This window comes from Diabrotica virgifera, chromosome 3 (genome assembly GCF_917563875.1).
Source record: "Diabrotica virgifera virgifera chromosome 3, PGI_DIABVI_V3a".
NCBI classification, from domain to species: Eukaryota; Metazoa; Arthropoda; class Insecta; order Coleoptera; family Chrysomelidae; genus Diabrotica; species Diabrotica virgifera.
In genome coordinates, this window is record NC_065445.1 from 70,191,178 (window position 1) to 70,203,157 (window position 11,980).

General features: G+C 32.0%; 1 protein-coding gene across 2 annotated transcripts in view; it reads right to left on the reverse strand.

The window, feature by feature from the left end:
• The window catches only part of LOC114325281 (uncharacterized), a 78,947-nt gene extending 67,514 nt beyond the window's left edge, over positions 1–11,433 (reverse strand). Inside the window, exons 1-2 of one of the 2 annotated variants that reach the window (XM_028273298.1) lie at positions 11,298–11,433; positions 10,896–11,209 (exon numbers count right to left, since the gene is read on the reverse strand). In XM_028273298.1, coding sequence (XP_028129099.1) covers positions 10,896–11,201 — 306 coding nt within the window. In that variant the 5' untranslated portion in view covers positions 11,202–11,209; positions 11,298–11,433. Of the gene's footprint in view, positions 1–10,895; positions 11,210–11,293 lie in introns of both variants that reach the window. The other variant, XM_028273299.2, reaches the window with a different exon arrangement.
• Positions 11,434–11,980: the final 547 nt, after the last annotated feature.

Sequence of the window (11,980 nt, forward strand, 5' to 3'; positions counted from 1 at the left end):
TTATTTTTCAACTTTTATAACATATTAGTGGCTAATAAGTTAATAAAACATGTTTATTTATATTCTTGTGTTACTCAACACATTATTTTGTTTTTTAAACAAGTGGATCACAGAAAATTGTTAAGGGGTGCTGTGAGATCCCCACGTGGCAGTTGGCGCCTTGCAAAGCCACGTGGCAGGTGCCGGGTTAATTGTGGCTTATTTCCCATCTAAATAGTTAATCATAAAAATGCCACAAGGAAATAGCTTCAGAACAACATTAACAATATTAAAAATTTATTATTATTATTTATTATTATTATTAAAAGAAAGTTATGCAGGCACTTAACTATTTGAGAAGATAATTTAAGAAAAGAGATGGAACTATGGAGCTCCAGATGTTGGGAGCTTCTCTTAGAGACAGAATCTCGAAAAAAAAAAGATATGTTGTAGAACAAAAACAACAGACACTAGAAAAAAATCGTGTCGCTATAATGAAATTGGGCAGGACATGTTGCCAGATTATCACAACCGATGGGCAAAACATATTGTCGAGTGGAGGCCAAGAGAAGAAGCCCACACAGCAGAGGACGCCCACCAATCAGGTGGACTGACGACCGCACAAAAAGAGCAATGTATTGCAAATGATTTGTGAAATTCTTTCAAAGCATGATATGATATTACCAAATAAAAATCCTGCACAGAGAAAAAAGAGACTGGATTGTACCAGAGGATTAAGAGGCTACAGTAGCACGTCATCAAAACGTACAACGCGGTCCAAGATTGCAGCTTTAATTTTGAATATTTTGTCGAGATATTTGGCACACTTATTCGTAATATAGTAAAGAATGGCAGTACAAGGCTCAATTTGAGAAATACGTGGAAATTACTCTATAAATAAATACAATATTAAAAAAACGAGCCTGTACCGCCATTAAGAAGAACAAAAAAATACACTTTCTTCAAATAAACATTTTTATGCCATGACTAGATTTTGTCTCATATTGGAACTACTAAAATATTTTTATCTTATACAAGAAATCGAACATATAACTAAATAACTGATTAGTCAACATAGAGAAAGTGTCACTGTCATATCGATATCTGTTCAGTGCAGTAGTGTATTATTTTAAGAATTCATTAGTGTTGATCCATAGAGAAGTAGATGCCATCCCCTCTTTGTGAACACACACATAGGGAAGTAGTGTTTATTTTATAATTAATTTATTATATTTTTGTGTAATAGAACTAAGTTGTTGGACTATGTATTTGAAAAAATAGGTAAGTATATTTACGTAAAAATGTTTCGAATTCTAATGGAGTATATAAAATTTTAGGATGGTTTTTTTAATCTAAAAATATTATCAATAGTTAATGGGGAAAGTTCATTTAAAGTTCTATTTTTTTGTAAGAAAGGGTTGAAACTAGTTAGAGTGCTTTTGGCGCTCTATGAACTAAATAAAATAAGACGGTTCTTGTTTCGCTTCACAACGAAATGATTATTTATTATTGTTTTATTATTATTTCGTGCGAATACTATCGGTTTTATTACTTTCATTGCTAAAAATTGATTTTTTTATTGTTAAACAAAGCTATAAACACATAGTGATTGAATGATGTTTTCAATGCATTTCCCATTTGTAATCGAACGAGTAGGCGCGCATACATACAATTTCTACGTAGATTACCTACATTAAAACGCATGCATAGGGCACGGGAAACACTATGTCACTATGTGTTTATGACTTTGTTTAACAAATAAAAACTTAATTTTTAGCAATGCAAATAATCAAAACCGATAAAATTTGACTTGAACTTTCCAATGCAGTAAGCAGAATTGCTATTTTATTTTTTAATCAAAAGTTGTTCGGGTTCAAAAATTGCACTTTTTCGATTTTTAGAAAGTTCAACCGCGTTTATCTCTAAAACTATGCATCATACGAAAAAACTTGTAGGGCCATTTTTTGCTGAGAATCACCCAAAAAATACAAAAGAATGTTTTGTTTTGCGAAAAATTGCTGTTATGTAATTCCTTAAGTTCTTTGTTTATAAAAAACTTATCGACATCCGGATCAACTGTTACCCAAAAAATTCGTGTTCTACGGGTCAAAATACATAAAAAAACTTGGGTAAGTCCATCTGAATTAAGGAGGCCGTTGTACCCCCTGGCGACAGGACTATAAGCCTACAATTGAATTTTAATTTAAATATTTTTTATATGCTAGAATACTCCACAGGGTGTTCCGAACTTTAAGAAAAAACACAGTATGATTGATACACCCTGTATAAAATGACCTTTACCTGTATAGCAACAATAATATTACATCGATTTTCTAAAATAATGAGGCTATAACTTACTAAAAAAATCACTCAAATCGGACAACAGGCTTAGGAAATTCCATGCGTACAATTATTCAACAAGTGAGTCGATTATTTTGCTCTCAAGTGTAGATGGTCCAACCAAATTAAGAATTCAGCTGGAAATTCTGCGAAGTTCTTAGAGCCGCTGCAGATAGAGACCAATGGAAAAAAATTGTTAGGAACATTGGAAGAAATCACGATCCTCAGTAATGGGGAACGACAAGAGAGATAGAGAGATGTGAGTTGGTGTGTTATGAATAGGGTCGTATCCAACTTAGTGTCTATGCATTTTGGATTTATCGTAGTTACTCGTGACATTGCAACCCTGACAGAATTGGTGGTGACATCTGGTGACTGTCTCAATGAGAATCAAACAAATTTACTCGATAGGTTGACCAACTATTACTATACAGGGTGTTTCATTAATAATTGTCCATATAGTAACTGGAGAAACATTAGCATAAAATACGAAGATTTAACCTAAACCACTTAAATAAAATGTGGACCCTTACTGAGTTACAGGGTGTTTTATCTTCAAATTTAAAAACTATTTTTGCTTAGCATTTTAAAACTATTCGACGTATCCTTTTCATACTTGGCAGGAAGTATAGGTATTGTACAAACTACTAAATTATGTCAAACAAACGTTTGCGGCTATTACCAGAGGCGTACGACGGGGGAAAGTGAATGGTTGACCCTTTCCAAATTCTACGCCACTGGCGAAATTGCTACTTTAGTTCAATTTTTGGACTCTCCAATACTTTCTATGAAAATAATACTCTTCATTCGTAACGATAAAGTCATTAGTTTTCGAGATATTTGAAGTTAAAAATGAAACGACAAGGTTGTTTTGATTAATGTATTGTGTCACTTCATTTTTATTTTCAAATATCTCGAAAACTAATAATTTTATCGTTACGAATGAAGAGTATATTATTTACATAAAAGTACTGCAAAATCAAAAAATTACACTAAAATAGCAATTTCGTCAGTGGCGTAGAATTTGGGAAGGGTAAACCAGCCACTATCCCCTGTCGTACGCCTCTGGTAGTAGCTAGAAACGTTTATTTATCTTAATTTAGTAGGGTGTACAGTGCCTACACTTTCTGCCAACTATGATTAGTATACGTCAAATAGTTTTAAAGTACTGGGTACAAATAATTTCTAAATTTTAATCATATGAATCATATCATAAATTAATCAAAATAACTGAGCCGTTTCATATTTAACTTCAAATATCTCGAAAACTAATGACTTTATCGTTACGAATGAAGAGTATATTATTTTCATAGAAAATATTGCAAAATCAAAAAATTACACTAAAATAGCAATTTCGTCAGTGGCGTAGAATTTGGGAAGGGTAAACCAGCCACTATCCCCTGTCGTACGTCTCTGGTAGTAGCTAGAAACGTTTATTTATCTTAATTTAGTAAGGTGTACAGTGCCTACACTTTCTGCCAAGTATGATTAGTATACGCCAAATAGTTTTAAAGTACTGGGTACAAATGATTTCTAAATTTTAATCATATGAATCATATCATAAATTAATCAAAATAACTGTGCCGTTTCATATTTAACTTCAAATATCTCGAAAACTAATGACTTTATCGTTACCAATGAAGAGTATATTATTTACGTAGAAAGTATTGTAGAATCTAAAAATGGCACTAAAACACTAATTCCTCCAGTGGTGTAGAATTTGAGAAGGGTAAACCATTCACCATCCCCTGTCGTACGCCTCTGGTAGTAGCTAGAAACGTTTGTTTATCATAATTTCGTAGGGTGTCTAGTAGTAGCACTTTCTGCCAAGTATGAAAAGGATACGTCAAATAGTTTTAAAACGCTGAACAAAAATAGTTTTTAATATTTTAGATAAAACACCCTGTAACTCAGTAAGGAACCACATTTGATTTAAGTGTTTTAGGCTAAATCTTCGTATTTTGTGCTAAGGTTTCTCCAGTTACTATATAGACAATTATTAATGAAACACCCTGTATAAAAAATGGTATTAGTATAATATAATATTTTTATGGATTACCAAAAAAGAAGATGAATCTGGTTATTTTTCTAGTGATATTATTGGGTGTGAATCTGTCTTTTGAGTTTACTCCTCCTATACCCTGTTTTTAAACTAGGAGGAGTGAACTCCTAGTTTACAATACCACATCCAATAATGTCACTAGAAAAATCACCAGATTCATAGTCTTTTTTGGCTGATCATGTCAGCCTTCGATAGTAATCCATAAATATTATATTATACTAATATGTCGCTAAAGAGTTCTAAAACTGTGTTCAAAATTTGAATTTAGTGTAGTAAAGTTGCCTGTGGTTGGGCCAATTACAAACAACAATTACAGAGCGGTACATTTGAGTTACTCCTCCTAATACAGTCAAAACCGTTTATAACGAACTTCAGGGGACTGGTGGTTTTTGTATGTTGTAGCCAGTTTTCTCTTTAAGCGGTTTTATCTGTTATAACGAACAGGTTGCTATAAACTATATGTTATAACATATTACACATAACGTTTAACATAAATGTGTTTATTGTACTTATGTAAATCTAAAGATGTACATACAGTGAGCACGTAAAGCAGGGGTGGGCAAATACTTTTAAGCGCAGGCCAAAATGACATTTTCAAAATGTCTCCCGGGCCGGAAGACTGTACTGTGAACGAACGCTGTGTGTGTACCCGCCAATCTTTTTGGTGAAGATATTTCCCTGCACTGTTCAATAAAAATTTTTGACACAAATGCTATAAGTATCATTTTAAAGCATTTAGACAAAGAAATTTGATGAAGAAGAATTTTTCAACGGGCCGGATAAAGTAATAAAAATGTCCGGATCCGGCCAGCGGGCCGGCTTTTGGCCACCCCTGACGTAAAGGTTGGAATTAATTCATTTTCTCGAGAATGGACGACTTTGGAAAAAAATACCGAAACAGGTCAATTTTTATTTTTAAATTACGACTTTTTGGCATATATATCATACTAGTGACTTCACCCAACTGGGCGTGATGACGTCATCGATGATTTTTTTAAATGAGAATAGGGGTCGTGTGATAGCTCATTTGAAAGGTAATTTAATTATCTATTCAGTAGTATAAATATTAACATAATTATTTATACACGGTGTCCAAAAAAATTTTTTTGAATTTAATTTATTGACATAAAAAGAAGAATGTATGTAATTTATTTAATTCAAAATACATTTTACTGCTCTCAGAAAACAGAAAAAATGTTTATTTGAAAAATAATCATCGTTTTTCGCTTAAATAAAATGTTCAAACTGTCAAGAGACAGGTGGGTGGCTGCATTAATATTGAATTTAAGCAAAAAACAATATTTATTTGTTAAATAAACATTTTTTCTGTTTTCTGAGAGCAGTAAAATGTATTTTGAATTAAATAAATTACATACATTCTTCTTTTTATGTCAATAAATTTAATTAAAAAAAATTTTTTTGGACGCTTTGTATAAAATAATTATGTTAATGTTTATACTACTGAATAGAGAATTGTATTACCTTTCAAATGAGCTATTACACGACCCTATTCTCATTTAAAAAAAATCATCGATGATGTCATCACGCCCAGATGGGTGACATCACTAGTATGATATATATGCCAAAAAGTCTTAATTTAAAAATAAAAATTGACCTGTTTCGGGATTTTTTTCCAAAATCGTCCAGTCTCGAGAAAATGAATTTATTCCAACCTTTACGTGCTCACTGTATGTACAAACATATATGGTTCTTTTCATGAGCATTTTTCAGTGCGTCACAGTTTTTCGATTTCTCTCTAACGCATTAAATTGTATGTGACAGAAAAAACGCACGTCGCTGATTACATTTCGTCGGTGACATTTATAACATTTAATCTAGTTGTCAATAGATGGCGCTAATAATATAATATTAAATAATATTATATTATTCTATATAAAAAAAATTTAATCTGTACAATTTATAAGACTATACAAATCAAAGAAAATACCATTTTATAAATGCAATAAACAAAATTCATTTGTTTTTATACCAAATTGCAAATAAAATGTGACAACTGTCAGATTTAACTAAAATGTCATGTTAGAATAAATGTCATAAATGTGTATTTATCACGGACTAACCTTTTTTTCTATCATTTGTGACGCACTGAAAAATGCTCGTGAAAAGAACCATAATTAATAATATGTATGAGTACTGGTAGTCAATAAACAATACTCATAATATGTATAAGGGGTTCTCAAAATCGTTGTATTATAAAAATGTAGGCATACATAATACACTATTTATTTTTAAAAAGATCAAATAATGTAAATTACACCATTTGGCCTCTTGAGCCAAATGGTGTAATAATGAAAACAAAATCTTGTGATACAATGGACCCGCCTAGGAGGTGGTCTAAGTGCCTAATGCCTGGTTGCACCAACTGATCTTAAGCTTAAGACGTGCTTTAAGCTCAGCTTACGAAATATATATGCATTGTACCATTGAGTCCTAGATCAACTTTAGCTTGCCACAACGGATTGCTTAGATAAGAATCGAAAATTATGGTTTAGCACAAGGGAGACTTACAGCAGCCCTATCTATAAACTGAGCTGGGCTAAGCTGGAGCTTAAGATTTGTTGGTGCAACCAGGCATTAAGGACTTACAAGTGGACCCTGCCCGGATGTACCATCATAACCAAAATTAATAAAACCGCCCTTTTCAATTCCTTGTAATATCGGTACCTCGGAGAGATACAACAAAACAATGCTTATTTTCATAACTTTACAGGAAAGCAATTTTAAACTTTTTTCAACACAGTGTTACTGCTACAGCTATTTATTGAGATGTGGAAACAATATTATATTAGAACATTGTATCTATTGTCATTTAAATCATACATTTGTTATAATTGTTTATTATATCGTCCCTGCCATTTCCAACTATCAAATGTGAAAAGTGGTACTTTTCAGGAGAGCAAAATAACTCTTTTTTAGAGACTCCTAATCAGCGCATTCACAAATGGTAAAATTTTTATATTTTATGTATGTAATGTTTAATTCTTGTTAGATTGATGACAAATTTGAACTGCTTATCATTTTTTTCTATCCAAAAAATCACATTCGTTACTTTGCTTTTTGTATTAATCAAAGATTTGTTTCGGTCCGATGTTTCAAAGTAGCGAATGTACAATAGCGTATAAATGTATAATCAAATAATGAAAATTCGTAAAAATGAAATCATAAACTGCCTCACAAGAATTTCTTGGAAGCGATACTGAAACAAAATTCGCACAAACTGTAAACAGTAAACATTTTCGACAGTTTACACATTATAATTGAATAACTGTTCAACATTTAGCTTTGTAGAAATATATAGCTTTAGTTATATTTATACAAAACAAAAGTATCCAATATACCATTTTCGTCAGTTTGCAGTCAAAAAAATGGAAAAATGTTCATATTCGATAGTTTAAACAGCATATTTCCCGCGCTCCTAATCAAGCTACAATAACGAGAATTTGCCACAAGATGTATGACGTATAATGTGAGGACAAGGTATCGAATCTGAAAAACCCGATTTTTCACATTCGATAGTTTTAAATGGTAGGGACGATATAGTGTGTAAAAAGGTCATAATTGAAAAAAAAAACTGGATGTTGTATCTCTCCAAAGTACAGATGTGTATGCTGTAATCAATATTCCAACTGCTAGTGTTCCAAGAAATATGTTTGCTCTAACCCTAACCGACTTGTTCGCTTTAACCGATTTGTTCTTTATAAGCAATACAAACAATGCTTTTTTTATGTCATTTTATGGGATCTACTATTTTGTTTGTTATATCCGATTGTATGTTATAGCCGGTGTCGTTGCAAACGATTTTGACTGTAGTTTAAAAATGAGGTATAGGAACAACACTTTAAGTGGACATAGCTACAATAGTGCCATCAACGCTGATGGCCATGAACAATTGAGTAACAGTTACTTTGACTGGAGATAACTGAAGACAATATGAAAAGAGAAATGTTCCATTCATAAATAGGTGGCAAATTATTAATGTTCCAGAATTATTTCGTATCAAAGAAATTTGTCATGTTCAGTGTATCACACATGTTCACTTACTTAGTAATAATGGCTACAAAAGATTATTTGGTCAATCTAAGCTAACATAATCTAAAGTAGCATACATAAATTAATTCTGACATTTTTATTGTAAATTAGCATTACTAAAATCTTCTGACATTAATTAACACCTTGGCCGACCGAATGTGATTTTTTGGCCGAAGCCGAAGTTCAGCCTGTAGGATACCTTCGAAGCCGAAGGTGACTAAAAATATATTATATGTTAATAATTTACATAATGTGCATTATATTTTTATTAACTGATAAATGATAAACAAACATATGAAATTATAAGATAAAAAAGTCAAATATTTATACATTATTTGGTAATAGAAGCGATAATAAAAATAAATAACATTAAAAAACTTTAAAGTAAGTGAGTATTTCTGATTACTGGATCTGGTAGCTAATATTCGAAACCAAACATCCTAATATTATACGTAAGAAAAAGAAGCTTGCCACCTTTCATAGTAGGGATAGTCGATGTTCGATGTTTTTACATTAATATTTAGGTAGTCAAAACACCAGTAATCTTGAGTTTTAACAAATACAATAAAATTATAATAGTTTCTCAGAATTTTACTATGTGAAAAATATTCAAATGAAGATCTTTGAGACATCTTGGCCTATTGTTAAAATTTATATCCTACCTACTACCTGAAAGTTTGTAAAACATTTTAGTTTAGGTTATAAAATAAGGTGTAAATATTATTCAAATTATCAAAGATTCGCCAAAGCATATTGTTTAGAGATTATTTATATAGTATAGTATACTGATACTGACAGAGCATTTTATTATTCCACCTTCGGCGAATCCTTCGGCTTCGTTTTGGCCGAAGCCGAATTTTGGCCGAAGGTAGCTGAAGCCGATTAATTGGTCGGTCTCTACTTGGCTGTATTATGAGACAAATAGACCTCGTATTACAATAAGAGTTGTCTGCATCAATTTGTTGCACTGTGGCAAAGCTTCACTATGGGACATATCGCACCCTCAGTGCAAGACTGCAGTAACTCAAAAATTTTATGAAAATGAAGTAATCATGGAATTCGATTGTATACATGCATATCTATCCCCTGTAAAACTTTAGTAACTTTCAAATGCTTAACCGGCTAAATATTACAACAACAGTTTAACTATTTTGTGTTTTTGAACATAACTTCTGTGCAAAACTGTTGTAACTCTAATGTAACAGAGTTACAACAGTTTTGCACGGAACATTTCAATAACTTCGATAACAAGCAATAAAATGCACGAAAAAAGTAGGATATTTGTTATTTTAATATCTATACCTGTGGTGTTTAATTTTAATATCCATTACGTAATCCATTAACTAAATTTATGACAATAAAGTATTTTTTCTCATGAAAGGAAAAACAGTTGTCTTAAAACTTGTGTATTAACAATACTGACAGGTCAAAAATATCTATTCTCAGAAAACTTGCCAAAGAACAGCCAAAAACTCAAATGGCCAAAAAGAAAGATTTGGTATACTTATGCCATTCGGGTATGATACCAGAAGCCCACCATAGTTTTTATAAAAATATTTTGGCACAAATGATGTAAAAGAAGGGGACAACAACTAATAGTAAATGTGTCTACACTTTTTACAATTTTCTCCATGCAAAAGTGTTGTAACTTTGAAATTCTAATACTAAATGTGTAGTGATTAACAATTTTCTCTGTGCAAAAGTGTTTTAACTTTGAAATTCCTAATTTTTTTAGCATTAATATTATTTTAGTTAAATTTCTATTCTTGGTTAATGTAATATAGGCTGAAAAGCATACAAAATCATAATTAAATGTTAATTTTTCTTAAAACTTGTGTCTTATTTCACTGATATTAACACGAAAATAAACAATATCGTCTTTATCTCGAAACTTACTTAGCTTGTTTATAAATATCTCTAAATGCAGCCAAGGTTTAACATGTATTGTAAGCTTAAAATTATTCTTTCAATAATATTCCTACATATGAAAGATTATAATGAACCCACTAATCCTTTCGATAATACAAAATTAATTCAAATAAAAAGCTACTGATATTCATTTATGTTTTCAGCAGCTTTCCAAATAATGTAAATTGCTTGTATAGTCTGTTCCTTAAACTCAGACACAACTGGCTAGTGATTTTAGTTGGTCATTTTTTTGTTTTTGGCCAATTTTGCCAAAATTACTAACTATTTAGTAATTATTTTTTTGGCAATTTTGCTAAATTGGCAAAATTACTTACTAAAATCACTAGCCATTTGTGTCCGAGTTTAGCGAACCGACTATATAAGATACAACCATTGGGGTTCTATCTTGTATTGGGTCACTGTTGTCACACAAAATTATGTATTTAAGAAAATTTGATCTGCATATTTCCTGACTTTATATCAATAATTTCAAATTAAATATCACAAAATGTAGGTTAGGTTTCAAGTTTTTAAAGAATGTAACAAAAATATAAACCTTTTCATGGTCCCTAACTGACTCTAAGTCCACAGTTTCAGAGCAGCCCTTGTAAATACAGGGAAATTTCATGTACGTCGCTAAGTCTTCATACAACGAGTTTCTAAAGTTGAATCGAGTTTTGATTGAACATCTTCCACATTTGTACTTTACTTTATTTTCTCTTTCGTCTTGAGTTGTCATATTTATTGGAGGGTAAGAGAGATACAAACCGCAGAAAGAGCATCTTAATTTCTTTGCAACTTCACTAGTAAGCAGGAACTCCGGTTTGGTTTTGGTTGTGTTGTTCTCTTCACTATTTTCCATGTTTACTTCTACGAAATACTTGTTTATTTTTAATTTGAAATATTAAAAGTAAATTTATATTGATTTTAAGTAATACAATATAATGATTATACCTACAAGATTATAGTTTATAACTGAATCCACAGATAATAAGGAGGAGATACAAAATCAACCGCCGGTAAAGCAATGGAAATGGAGGAGATTTCGACAGCGACAGATAAGAAACCTGTCACCTGTCACCAGTCACACTGTCTCTGTCACATGTCAAAAACTTCGATTCTGTCTAAATCCTGACCCATTACTTAACGGTGTGTAATTTGGGTTACCTATGTGAGAGATACTCTTTTTTACAAGAATCTACAGGTCGAGCAAGTCTCGTAAATTTCACGATTGCGAGCCACGCTTCACACAACCGTGTTTACGTACTTGTGTTTCGAGTTGCGTGGTCGTGCGGAGTTATAGGTTTGTTCCAACATGAACTTTTGGACGGCCCAGAAACCGTCACGATCAAAGAAGTCGATCAAAGGCTCAAAAAATTTAAAGAATTAAATCCTAGTGCTCAAGTCAGTCCAACCAGCACATTATGCATTTGCCCGATTACTGAAATGATCATCACGAAACCGTCACCGAAAGATCACAATTCTTGTTGGAACAGTGGGAAGGACGATCCGATGACGATCATATTTTTGTTGGAACGGATTTTCTTTAATGCGCAGGAGCGTTACCGTTTCGTGACGGTTCTCGGTCGTGTTGGAACAAACCTTTTACCAATTCGCGCAATCGTACTTGAGACGCTGTGT